Source organism: Tyto alba, unplaced genomic scaffold (assembly GCF_018691265.1).
Source record: "Tyto alba isolate M040663 unplaced genomic scaffold, T.alba_DEE_v4.0 Super-Scaffold_46, whole genome shotgun sequence".
In the NCBI taxonomy this organism is placed as follows: domain Eukaryota; kingdom Metazoa; phylum Chordata; class Aves; order Strigiformes; family Tytonidae; genus Tyto; species Tyto alba.
The window spans coordinates 4,736,351-4,750,217 of NW_024881322.1; the positions used below are offsets into that span (position 1 = coordinate 4,736,351).

Here is a 13,867-nt window from a genome sequence, read left to right on the forward strand (position 1 = left end):
TTAACTGTTTTTAATTTCTGTTTTAGTGTTGCATTTGCTCCAGGGCAAAAATTAACCAGAATATTTCTAGTTTTTAGTATAATCCAGTTCAGGAAAAATACATAAATCATAAGTCCCCATAAATTTACAGTGTTAAACAGCGACATAACATAAAGACTAGAAAAAACATTAAAAAAAAAGTGGGAAAAAAATATTAAAAAAAAGTTTTGAGAAATACAGGTACTCCATTTTTAAGCCAGCCTTTAAGGGTCAGTCACTTGTGTAATTGGAAGAATTTCTTACCATCACGTAATTCCACCAAGTTAACCTGTAGCTTAACATACTGTTTTCAAACAGAGTTCCACCGCTTCTGTGTACAACTCTATAGCTTCTTCTGCATTGCCTTTATCATCTTCATCAAAAGCCTGTGTAACTAGGAAGTGAGCACGCTCCAAATCCAACTGTTGTTTTGACTTCAGAGGGTCTGTGTTCTGTGACTGAACTAAATGAAAAAGAAAGGATTTAGCTTTCTACAGCAGCAGACATGTAAAAACACACTTAACATGGTACTGAAACACTAGCAGTTTTAATCAGATAGGTAATATCTATTTCTTGGCTGGAAACCAAATCTTTCTAAACTTTTCTAAAAACATCTTTGCAAGGACAAGAAAACACCACCACCACCCCTCGCCGAAGCAGAGACACACTCTCAGGGTACTTCACATGTCAAATAATGTAAATAAAATGTCTTTCACACTACACTAAGGATAAGGATGTTTAATTATGTAAAATATTGCATCATTTGTGAAAACACATCACCTATGGTAACATACAAGTTCCTCAGATGTCCCTCGCATTTTAATACCTTTGCTAATGACCTGAAGGAGAAGATGGAGTGCACCTTCGTCGAGGCTGCAGAGCCCACCAAACTGCTTCGCTCAAGGATACAGCCGCTATTCAAAGGGACACAGGCAAGCTGAAGTAACAGGCTGACAGGAACCTCTGGAAATTCAACCAGGACAAATGCTATGCCCTGTGCCTAGGACAGACTAACCCTGCAGGGAGCAGCTCTGTGGAGCGAGGCCTGGGGCCCTGGGGGACGGCTGGGTGGGCCCTGGCAGCGATGAGTGAGGGCTGACAGCACCCTGGGCTGTGTCAGCAGGAGCCAGAAGATGGGAGAAGCAATTACCACCCTCTGCTCAGCACTCAGTAGACTGTATCTGGAATACCACATCCAATCTCAGGTCCCTAACGATGGCTGGGGCTGAAGGACTTGACCTTTTGAGAAGCTGAGGGTGCACGGCTTGTCCAGCCAGGAGGAGAGAAGGCTTTGGGGGGACCTAATAGCAACCTGCCAGTAACTGTGAGGTTATGAAGAAAATTGATTCAGGTTCTTCACTGCAGTGCAAAGAAAGGGAATGAGAGCCCGTGGCTATGAAATGGAACAGGGGAGAATCCAACTAGATATATATTAAAAAAAAAAAAATCTCTAGAAAGACAATTGTGCCCTGGAACAGGGGCCCAGATGCACCAGGGAATTTCTGTTCTTAAGTGTTTTCAGGACAGGAGCAATGTGGTCCAAAAATCAATGTCTACCCTGCTTTGAGCAGGAGATTGGGCTACAGACCTCCCAAGGTCCCTTTTTCCCAAGTGATTCTATAATTCTAACTGAGAATTGCAGGTGTGCAAAAATTTGATATTTTGGTCTAAGCACAAACACTGAAATTGGATCAAACAAGGAAACCCTTATAAAAGCAAAGAGCTCTTTTGGTCTCTCAAAGTTAGTAATTCTACGTATAGATCAGAACCCACTTGCTTCAAATCCATCACGCATATGAGGCTTAGATGTGAGTCTTGATTTTTTCCTGATCAATTTTTGTTGCTGTATTTAATTACTTTCTCAGGTTTGCTCTGCAGATGTGGCTCTAAGAATATTTAAAAGAAAAGTATACCCACACCCAAGTCCCCAGAAATTAAGTCTCCACTTCACTTCTGATATACGAGAATTCAAAGCACTGATGTGCTCCTTGTATTTGCGGTCCTTCACAAAGGACAAGAAAATTAAAATGAAGAAAAAGAGCAAATATCATTGATAAATACTTCACAGCACCAAAAGGGTTTCCACTCAATTAATTTAAGCAGAGGTTCAATTAGAAAGCTTCTTACCCACCTGCTGAATGGAGAGCTTGAACTCTCTCCAAGTACTCATTTATTTTTTCTTGAATATTTTCCAAATTGGACCCTGCCATTCCAGCATAAATCAAGGCCTGCGCAGCTTCCTGAAGGGAGAAGAATTTGAAACAAAGTTAATATAGTTAATGTTTGCTGCCTAGAAAATTACTTTCCACAAACAAGAGGGCCTACAGCTGCCATGAGTTGCATGAAAGCAAGTGTCTACATCTGCAGAAAGACTTGGTGGCTGCAAGGAAATTCTGCTGGAAAGAACAAGTTTCAAGTTATAAATAAGATCACGTTCAATTTCTCACACATGGACAACCCATAAGAAACCTTCCAAGGTTCTGTAAGGCCAGATCTTAGGCCTGTCTGTAGAGTAATGCATACAATTAGGAGATTTTTCAAGCATGCGCTGGAATCAGTTAAGTAAAGCTCACAAGCCACAAACTGCCTTTTATTTTTAAAGCTGTGGATTTAAGGTTAGAGGAGGAAGAAATAAGCCACTCAAATTATTTGCATTTAAACTGATAATAATGAAAGTAAATCAGTATAAAAGCTTTTCAAAATGAAATGCATAGAACTTTGGTTCAGAAAGTATTTTCTTTTAGTATTACTCCAACAAAGCTACCAAATCCAGAAAGTCTACAAATCTGAACTTTCCTAGCTCCTCAAACTTTGTTTTTAAAATGTTTGTTTGTTACACGAACCACTGGATATTGATGAAAGTCTACTTCCAGGAGGGAGTGTAGGCGTCTAGCTCAGAAGCACAATACATTATCCGCATTAAGGCTTTTTCCATACTGCACAAATCTATTCAGAAAAAATGCTTTCAGTTGCATAATCTGTCTATCCATTCACTAAATTTATGAAAAACATGTAGGGTTTGGCAGGGTTGTAATGAACACTCAGAGCTGACACAGTCTCAGGAGTAAGCAGAGAATTGAAATTTGTTACTCACAAAAATGAGGATAAAAACCTTATTTTGTCCTCAGTATTGGCATGGAAGGAAAAAAAAAAAAAAAAAACCAAAACACACTTCTGTGGCAGTGTTCATCTTCCCAGTGGCAGTAGAAGAGAGGAGGTGGTCATGCAGCAGGCCAAGTATGTGGGAAGCAGAACAGAACCAGGGAGCTGATCCACAAAAGATTCTGTTCAGAGAGGCTCCTCTGCACAGGGCAAGCACAGAGCCACGGCCAGGGGCTGTCTTGGGTGCTTTATGGCCATGATTTTTGTCAAGCTTAGCAGTTTGCTCTGGTACACACCTGCCTAGTTTGCCCAAGCTTAAAACTGATCCTGACACAGCCTGTACTTGTTATCAGGATAACATTTCACTGACAAACATCACAGAACCAAGTACCACATACTCCCTGTCAACATCCATCACCATATTACATCACATAAAATGTTTACAGCAATAGAAAGGTAAACAGAAGTGCTGTTCCATTTATATGTAGCAATTAATTACCGTTAAGGTCTAGCATACAGCTATTTTTCACAGGGAAAAAGAGTGCACTAGAGATATCTGCTCAAAGGATGTATATATTTGTCTGTGACATACCACAAGTACAGACTGACAAAACAGGTGCTGTATCGGAATGGTAAGCTGTCTATATATGATGCAAAGAACAAATGTGGATTTTCAAACCAGTGCTGCAAAACCAATGCATTACTGATGTTGCTTCTGTGATTTCAAATGCAACTGTTTTGCCTGGTTTTAAGATGTAAACATAATGAAAACAGTATTTTATAAATTAAGCCTCTAAAGGCCTGAAGCAGTTGAGCAGCTGTCTGCAGAGCCAGCACTCCCAACTGTTTCCAGTGACAAGATGGTCGTGCAATTCAGTTTTAGTATTTATGACCTCTCCAGTACCACTACTGTTCTTTGGCATGAGTAGTGTGCCACAGGCACACTAAGCGAACTACTGATCCTCAGCTTGCAAGTTGCTAACTGCTGGTCAATAGCCAAACTTAGCAACAGTCTTCAGCAGTTTTGCTGAAATCATCAGGTGCCCAAATAAGTTCCTGACATTTTTGTAGAGCACCATTAGCTTAGCAACTTACCCTAAACTGGTTCACATGCAGCCTCTAGGGATCCATCAAAGTTACACAATATTAGGAAGCAAACAGCACTTGCTAGCCATAGGAACTCCAGTCAGACAGGTCCATTTGTTACCTATTAGCAACAAACTGCAGCATTTCCCACACTTAATCCTCAAGGTCCAGTTCTTTCAGAGTTCAGCTCACCACCCAAGCTTTCCCACATGCTTAGTAACTGCACCAGTGGGCTCTGAACTGCTTAGAGCAGTTGATAAGCAAATTGGTGACAGGCCAGAACTTATTTGCACTGTCCAAAAAAATGCAGAAAGTACCACCAAAATACTAGATGTAACTACTCTTATTTAATCTAATATTGACAGTGATTCTTCAGGCAAGATCTGGAAAGCCAAACCTATCTAAGTCATACATGAAGAACTCTGCTTTAACAATATTTGCTGAGTTTGCTCTCACTCCTCCTGATCACAAGAGGTTTGAACACCAACACTTTCACATATAATCTGACATAAGAGTCAATACCTAACCTTGGACTGTCGAGTCACCTGTCTGAATACCAAAAATCTTAGCTGCAGTTGACACTCAGAGCTTTCCTATTACATATCAGTATCCATAATTGTGCTTCTCTGGGGTCCAGCTTTTGCATACCAGAAAACATTGTCTAGATTACACTTAGTCATGCGTAGCTTGAAGTGCACCAAGGAATGCATTTTCACACTTAGCAAGTATATTACCCCTATGCAGCAACTGAAAAAGATTTTCCATACACTGTACAAAAGTGTACAAGAGTAACTGTTTGTACGAAAAGATGGTTTTCTTCTGAATAACATTATATCATTTCTTCCAGATATACTGAGAAATGTACTGTAATGAAGTGATACTGCATATAGCTGTCAGACCACGCACGCGCTCCAGGCTGATAAGGTCTGTGCTTCTCAGCATTATTATGAGCAACTATAACTTTTGCATATACTTTACATATACAAAATTTATCTTACCCTACATGAACAATCAGGTTTTAAAAAAAGATAATCTTCTTCCTATCCCTTCACAGTTACATGCATAGGCCACCATGCACGATAATAACACTATGCTTTTTAGACATTTCAAAGACACCTAGTACTCATGAAGTAAAAGGCCAGCTACAGAGCTCTCAGCAAGTTAACGGAAGAGAATTAGTTTGGCAGAATACTAGGGTATGTGGAATGATTACTGCAACGAGGATAAACATAGGCTTCAAAGAAATCCCTTCTCACAGGTGAGAAGTAAAGCTAGTGGGATATGAAAGTTTAATGTAACTTTGTAAAATATACATCCAACAAAATGAGACAATTTACACTGGTGAAAAATGCATAATGGTTGCACAGAAGCCACTAAATACCAGTAGGAAGTCTATAAATATTGAGCAAGACACTGAATCAACCCCACCACACCCTTGGTCACGCCAGCCTGAAGCTGTATCAACATAATAAAATTGGATCCCAAATAGAAAGAATATTCACATGTCACATAAAAAAACATGTCCCTGGTAGCTTGTGGTCTGAAGCTAGCTTACTGCTGAGCACCTTGTATTTCACCAGGTACTTCTCTAGTTATTTGATGACCAATTACACAGCAGAGCTGTTTCCAGCTGCATACTCCGGCGGCTGCAGCATGCCCACCTGCAGTTCTCCGTCTCCAACATAAAACTGTAGTCTTTCAGGCCTGGCGGGGGTAGGGGAGAGGCCAGCAATGGAAGCGGCGCACAGGCCGTTTTCAGGCAGGTAACAACGACGCTTCCCCAGAGGCACCGCCGGGGCTGTGCCCGCAGCAGCTGGAAGAAGCGCCCGTCCCCGCTTCTCAGGTGCCACAGCTCCAGCGGCGCCCCCGAACCCGCCGGTCAACAGCAGCGCACGAGCGCTACTTGTTCCCACCTGAAAATAAAGCGCGGGGAAAAGGCATTTCGCAACGCGCCCTGAAGGACGCTGCTCCTCCGGAGACTTAAAAACTTTCGACGCGCACGCCCGGCCTGCCGCCGCCTCCTCGGCCGGATCCGCCACGTCTCCGCCGAGGCCAAGCGCCGTGCCCGCTCAGGGCGGGGAGCGGCGGCGACAGCGCTGACCCCTCCCGGCCCTCTGAGGGGAGGGGCCCAAACCTCCCGGTAGCTCACGGGCCTCAGGATGACTCGCAGCGAGGGGGCAGGGGGACACCGGCACCCTGAGGGACCCGGCAGCCGCCGGCCCCCCCACCCTTCCCCCGCCCCGTACCTTGTAGTAGAAGACGGCTTCCTGGTAGCGCCCGCTCTGGTCCCGCTGCACCGCCAGCTGCGCGAACTTCACCGCGTCCAGCTCCAGCGTGCTGGCATCCATGGCCGGGGCCCTGCCGGTGCCGCCCGCCGCCGGCCCCCCCGCCCGCCGCCGCCGCCGCGGCCCGCCGGCTCCGCCCCCATCCCGCCCGCCCTCTCCCCTGGCCACGCCCACCCGCCCTGACAGCCGAGGCCGCGGCACCCGAGGTCGGCCGCGCCCCGCCCGGGGCCGCGGGGGCGGAGTGCGCATGCGCACAAGAGCTTGTTGGTGTTTTGTTTGGGTTGTTTTTTGTTTTGTTTTGTTTTGCTTTTTTAATTTATTTAAATTTTAATTTTTTAAAGAAAAAATGTGGGAGGATCGCCTCGTGCTGGGGGGTGGTGAGGGGTGTATTGCGCATGCTCGAGTAGGCATGGGTGGGGTTCGCCTGCCGCGCGAAGGGGAGGGGGCAGGTAGCAGCGGGGAGCGCGCGGCTGAGGGGAGAGCGCGCGGCTGAGGGGAGGGCGCGCGGCTGAGGGGAGAGCGCGCGCGGCTGAGGGGAGAGCGCGCGGCTGAGGGGAGCGCGCGCGCAGGGTCAGGAGCTTTTGTTTTTTTCTCTCTCCTGCTTTCCTCCTTTTTTAGTGGAGGTGCTTGAAATCCTTAGTATCTTCTTTGAAGTCCTAAACGGTGGAGGTGGGTGTTTTAGTCCTTGTTAGAAGTTAAGGTTTTGCTTTCGAGGCTAGTGTTTCTAGCCTTAAAGAGTCCGTTTTCAGTGTCTACCTCTATGTCCTACAAGTGTAAAGTAGAAAGCAAGTAAGAAAATGTGTATTGTACTGATTCTCTTCAAAAAATAAAAATCGTAACACTCGTGGTGTGCTTCAGATGGGCAGTTTTGTAACCTACATCTCTTATCTAGGATGTTCAGGATTTTTTTATTTCTTCGGGAGTTCAGGCGAAAAACGCCATCATTGGCAGGTGGCCACCGGTGTTTTATTTCTTGTCTGCATTGTAGCACCTGCTTTCCCTTTCCCGTAGCTTGCGTTGCAGGATGAATTCCTGAGGCTGAGCGGCTCTCAGAGCCCTGAGCTGGGAAGCCTTGCTCTCTATCCTTTCTGGAAGCAGTATTGTCAGGGCTGTGCCCTACAAGAGCCACGTCTGTGAATTAATGAATTGCAAAAAGCAGTTCAGCTACACATTTATGCTTTCGGAGTTTTTACTTGAGGGGTGGGGGTCTCTCCACAGGAGCCACATGGCAAAGACAAGGGGTGATGGGAACAAGCTGCACTGGGAGAGGTTTAATTTTGACATAAGAAATGTATTTTTTTTTGATAGTAAGAACGAACCACTCATTAGAACAACCTCCCCAGAGATGTGGTAGAGTCCCCATTGCAGGAGGTTTTCCAAATAGTATCGGGCAGAGTGCTAGATAATCTCATCTATAATCTCTTTTTCCCATGGAAGGTTGAACCAGGTGATGTTTCAAGGTCCCTTCTAACCTGGTCAATTCTGTGATTCTACAGGCTTCTATTTTTGCATGAAAATACAGCTTATTGCAAGGCATTGTTTTCATGAGATGTTGAATTACTGCCTGGCAATTTATTCTGAAGCTCTCCTTTATGAGTGTGTGACTTTTCAACCTGTTTTCTGACGATAGATGTAGCAAGAGGTGCTGCTAAATGCAGGAATACTAGGTACTGAAATACTAAAATCTATTTCCTCTCTGATTTTCTTATGTAGAGTTAGTGTTCCCATTCTATCTTCTCTTCCTCATCCCTTTTGTGCTTTACAGACTGCACTGATATAAAATGCAGTAATATTTTGTCTAAAAGATGACTTGGGTTTTGTGATCTGCTATGTAGGTGGCAGCTCTTGTACTCTTCATAGCTTTGCTTTTGGTTGTGCTACTGATAAGGTTGGTTGGGGTTTTTCATTTTGAAGTATGTTTTGTGCTACTTATCTGAGCACAGGAAAGATCCAGATTACAGTAAGGGATTTTTCTGAATAAATACATATTGATTCAATATTTAGTTAATGATGCCATGAAAATGGATAAGGAATTTCAGACAAGTTCTGCTTCAATTTGGTGTTCAGACATAATGGCGTAACTCTTATGGCCTAAAATTAATTTGTGTATCATGGCTTCTGACTAAATCGTTTACAGACCAAATGCAACTCTGAAGTATCCAGAGACACGCAAGATAGAAGACTGAACTGGTCAGAACAACAGATAATGTTATTCCCTATTTAAATCTGCATCTCAGAAACTTTATTTTGTAACATAAGATGTCTTCTAGCTACTCTGGATTCAGAAATGTCACTTGGGAGTATTAATTTTTCACTAATTAACGGACACTGGTGATTGGCCCTGTTCAGATAATAAATGGCTTGTGTGTTTTTGTTTCTTATTAATCTGCTGTCAATTCTACAAGAAGCTTTTAAACATACAAAAGTAAAGTAAATTAGTGAGATCTTGACTGTGGCTAAGACTTCATATGTATCAATTTTTGCCTTCTGATTTTAGTAGCGTTTTAGTTTTGGAGCCAGATATTAAAATTGGCTCCTTTTGTTTGTAGCTGAAGAAGCATCAGTTCCTTCCATTGATGTTGATGCATCCCAGACATTTATATTTTTATCCCTATGGTTAACTCATCTTCTAAAATGCTGTGCAGAAAATAATTTCCAGTTACTATGGTTGTTAAATATCACATGATATTTGTGCAGAAGGCAGTAATAGGAAGTAAACAAACATTATTAGGGCTGATGATGGGCGGAAGCTTGGTTGCTTCAATTACTGAAATGTTGGCTGGAAAAAGTGTTAAGTGCATGTACCTGTGCTAAGAACTCGGTCATAAATAAGCACCCTCTGGAGAAGCAAATTCTGGCCATCACTAGTGATACTGACTGCTGTCCTCCATTTCTCACTGCAAGTGTTGGATTCCACCTACCTGGTAAGGACTTGCGCTGCAGATACTGGGGAACTCTATTTTTCTTTCAACTTGTATGCATTTAAAACTTGCCAATCCCTCTCCATCCAGCACTTTTGCATTAGTGTTACAGCACCACCCTCTCCCACACAATTTGTTCCATTTCCCTGTTGTTACAATTCTTATTCTAACATCCCTACAGGTATTCCTCCTGGCATCCTTTCCTGTTGCATACCTTTCTCCACTGGCACAAATCCAGATTCCACACCCAGGTCCTCTTCTGCCTCAGTTTTTCTTAACTTTGGTGATACTTGCCCTGAGCATTCTTTGCTTCCCACCATTACGTTCTTTTATGTGCCTTCCTCCCCAACCTTATCTAATGCTTGTGTTCTTACCTCTCCTTCCTGCCTGCCTTTTGCAGTCAGTATGCTCCGAGAAGATCATAGCTGTATGTATTGTGTTTATCTTATTCCTTCCAACTCTTGTCTTTTTCCAGAGGCGGTATCAGATGAAGAAAATCGAGTCTCCGTTTCTCTTTCATACTCCTCTGTTGCTAATTAGACAATCAGCTTATTCTCATTTGTCCTTCCTCTTTGAGATATTTTCATCCCTTTGTCTCCCATAATACTATAACTTGCTGTCTCCTAGCTCGTCTTCCTGCCTTTTGATTTTGATTCTTGATTCTCTGCCTCTTTCTCTAATTTTTTCAAACATTTGCTGTAGGGTTAGACATCTGCATGTTGGTGATGGTTCTTACCTAAGTTTTTCATGTTGCCTTACCTATTTTTATTTGACTACAGCCATAGCTTTTAATGTTCCCAGACATTAAAGAACAAGGCCCCAAAACTTTGATGTAATTTGGTCTTCTACGTGTATTGCTATCAGGTGCCTGTGTTTGAATTCCTCCATGGTTACTTTGACTCTGTCTGTCATGGCAATAGAGTCAGAACATGGGCCACCCTAGTCCTGTATTCCTCTGTCTGGAGTGTAGTTGTTGCTTGTGGAAAGAATACAAGAATAGCGCAAATTCAGAGTAGTATATTGTTTCAGCTTCCTGCAGCCTGTGGGTTGAACTCATGTCATTGCTTCTGATACCTCTTGCTGGACTTAGTTTCAATTAATTATTCTAATTGCTGCTTTAGCACATCTTGATTTTGGCATTCAAAACATTTTGTGGGAATGCTCTCTGTAGTTTCAATTTGTTGTATGAGATAACATTCCCATTCTGAAAAAAAACCCAAAGAAACCACCCAACCAAACAAACCCCTCCTGTTTCTCAGTTTATTTTTTTTGCCCCTTCTTCCTTGCTTACAAGAAATTATAATCACATCTCACACATTTTAGGTTGCCCATTAGATTGTGTACTTCTTTGCTATCTCTTTCTTCATACATTTAATCTCTGTTTGAACAGAATCCTCTCAATAACTTTGATTTATCCTTGAGGTTCTTTTCAATCTCCCCTATGTTTTGGGTTTTTTTTTTGGTTTTTTTTTTTTGAGATGGGGTGACCAGAAAGGTGCACAGTATTAGAGTTGTATCATTAATTTTGTATCCTAGTGTAGTGTTTTATTCTGTTTCTTTTCTAATGACTCCTAACACTATGTTCGCCTTTTTAACCACTGCTGAGCATTGACTGAAATTCCGAGAACTCTTCAGAATGACTCGTTTTTCCTGAGAATGGATAGTTTAGCATCTGCCATTATGTACTTCATGTGCTGTTTTCTCCCCTGTGATTTAACAGCTTTTAATTTCACAGGCTGTTTATTACATACACAGTGATAGGAGATACTTGTGCAACTTTCTGCAGTAGGTTTTCACAAACCAGAGTATTTGTATTGTTGGCATACCTCTTCACCTTATTATTTCCTGCCATTTCCAGTTAACTTCTTAGTTTTTACAGTAGTTGACCCCTTTGTTAAGTTGGATATGCTGTGTTCAGGGTCTTTAGAGACCTCTTCTATTGCCATTTTAAGAACTGGTATCCCATATATTTTAGTGATAATTAAATTTTTCTCCACCTTCTTGTTAAAGAAGGGCACTGTGTGGGAACCCTTAAGTGCCCCCGTATTTAACTGCCTTTCAAATTCTTACTCTTTTATGAGCAATATAAGAGACTATCCTTTCCCTAGTGCTCTCCTTTCACAAGGTGTTTTCAAAACCTTCTACACAAAATGCTGTTCATATGCTTAGCCTGTTGGTTAGCCAGGACAGTGTTATCTCATTTTTTCCATGGATGGTACTGTTTTATGTCTAGTCAGACCATAGGTAATTTCCTTCTATTTTTTCAGTTCCAAATACAGCAAGACTATGATAGAAGTTGTCATTAGTGTAGAATAAATAATACAATTATTCACTGTATTTGACACCCTCTGCCTTTCATGTAATTTGAATTACTTTATTCAATGTATTTAACATGACTAATCTCATTATTCTGCATTAACCGATTGTAGGCTTGTGTTACGCAGTGTTAGCTCACTAAACAATGACTGCTGTTTGTTCAGAACATTGTTGAAAATGAATACCTGTTTCATCAGTAAGTTGTTGAATCTGTATATGCAATTGTTAAATGGATTCTGCCTGTATTTTAATTGTTAAATGTTAAATTGTTAATTGCAATTGTTAAATGGATTCTGCCTATGTTGCCTATATTTTTGTCAGATATGTAGGACCAGCTCCTTATATCTATATATGTGGGCCTGCTTTGGTTGGGTTGTGGCAGAGCAAATCTGTTTTAAGAGATGTTTGGAGTTTGTGTATATTCTCTAATGCATAAAATGTTTCCTTAATCAGTCTATCTGATCTTGGCCTATTTTTATGCCAAATACCACCAATTTATTGTTACATAGAGTACCTAAGTATTGTATTTTCAGGGCTGAACCCTTACCTATTGATTACATTAAACTCCTTCCACTACAAAATTATTTTTTTCTTGATTGAAGGCTACTGAATCTGAACCCAGACCCGGATTTCTACTGATGGTACTTTCATGAAATTAAGAAGGCAGGTAAAGCACAGCTGAAAATAAAGCCTTTAAGTGTTTATATGGTATTTTAATTATTAACATGCTAGAAAGCACTTCTGTTCATAGGGCTTTGAATATATGAAGCTACTTGGAAAAGGGAGTCTATTATATTATGCCACTAGATGTCCATCTACTGTTAGATTGAAGCTAGAAGTTTCTGCATGGTTAAAAGAAATTGAACAATTAAGTGTTTAGTTTGGCTCTGGTTTAGTTACAAGTGTGGCTGAAGTTGCTTTTATTCACTTTGGTTTTGAAGCTTTCTCGAATCAGTCACACAGATTTAGATTTGGTTTTTTGCAGTCAAACATTCAGTATCCAGACTGACCACAAGTTTTGGGTCCCCCTGCTCCCTGAAGACTAGAGAAATAGCAGTAGGAAGTATAAAATCATGTTACTGTAATTCTGTAGATATTTTTTTTTTATTAGTAAATGGCACTGTTTCAGCAGATATTACTGCAGTCCTCCAAATTTTCTTAAATTAGTTTCTTACAAAAAGGACTCTGATTCTCTGGGAGTTCCTTCTTACACTGACTCTCAACTTTATAGGTTGTAATTTGTGACATCTACTTGGGAGCAAATGGTCATGGTGATAGGAACTGTGATCCTAACTATGGAGAGAGGGAAGAAAAGTGAGAAATGTATGTTGCTAGCAACAGTATTCTTCACCTTTATAGTTAGTAAGCACACTTTTGGGAACTGCATCTGCATATTCTTCTGACTGTGACTGGGAGAAGGAGCCAAATGAAGTAAAACTTTATATGAAATAAATTTGAGTGGAAGGCACCAATGATACTATGAACTATTGCATTAACTAAGAGATCTCCATATGCTATTTATGCATAATTAATCACATGCATCACAGTCTGATGTAATCTTGTAGAAAAAGTAAGAAAAAAATATGCAGTGAGTTATGTCAGGGTGGCATTTTTCAATTTACTCAAAATATTCTTGGGTTGATGACTCTTTGAATTTAGTCATCAGAGAGTTTTAGAGAATGTTAAGTCCCAAAACTATTTCAGCCCTCTCCCCTCTAGATTTCAAAGATGAGTTCTGTGGGTTTACAAGTCTACAAAACGTGGTTTTGGTTTGCATGAAATTTGGTAACATTTTAAGAAGAAACACACACTATTGACCAAGTGGAGCCAGAGCCTTTGTTGTGCTTTCTAAAGGAAGCTAATATAAAAATATTATGGATTGCAGTAAGGAGAGGAATACAAGTTTTGTTCAAGTCTAATACATGTGAGCTGTGGTGTGTTAAGATTTCATGAGTGTATTGAACTGTGAAATTTGGAGCTGGTTGATTGACTTTGCCAGGGACAAGTTTTCCCTTTTTAGGGACTTGTGGGAGAGACTAATGTAACTGATAATCAAAGGTCTAGGTAGAATCATTAGTTGCAAAATAAATTGTTAAATGCTATTTTCTCTGTTAACTGTGATGAGATAGGTGTGGTAAC

The 13,867-nt window shown here is 41.3% G+C and overlaps 1 protein-coding gene across 5 annotated transcripts in view; it reads right to left on the minus strand.

Annotated features, from left to right (window-relative positions):
• Positions 1–6,612, minus strand: part of CAPN7 (calpain 7) — a 31,445-nt gene extending 24,833 nt beyond the window's left edge. For 2 of the 5 annotated variants that reach the window (XM_042806291.1, XM_042806289.1), the window contains exons 1-3: positions 6,453–6,612; positions 2,150–2,258; positions 324–481 (exon numbers count right to left, since the gene is read on the minus strand). In XM_042806291.1, coding sequence (XP_042662225.1) covers positions 324–481; positions 2,150–2,258; positions 6,453–6,554 — 369 coding nt within the window. In that variant the 5' untranslated portion in view covers positions 6,555–6,612. Of the gene's footprint in view, positions 1–282; positions 482–2,149; positions 2,259–5,867; positions 6,086–6,119; positions 6,283–6,452 lie in introns of those variants that run through there. The other 3 variants (XM_032991214.2, XM_032991212.2, XM_042806290.1) reach the window with 3 other exon arrangements.
• Between the last annotated feature and the right edge of the window lie 7,255 nt (positions 6,613–13,867).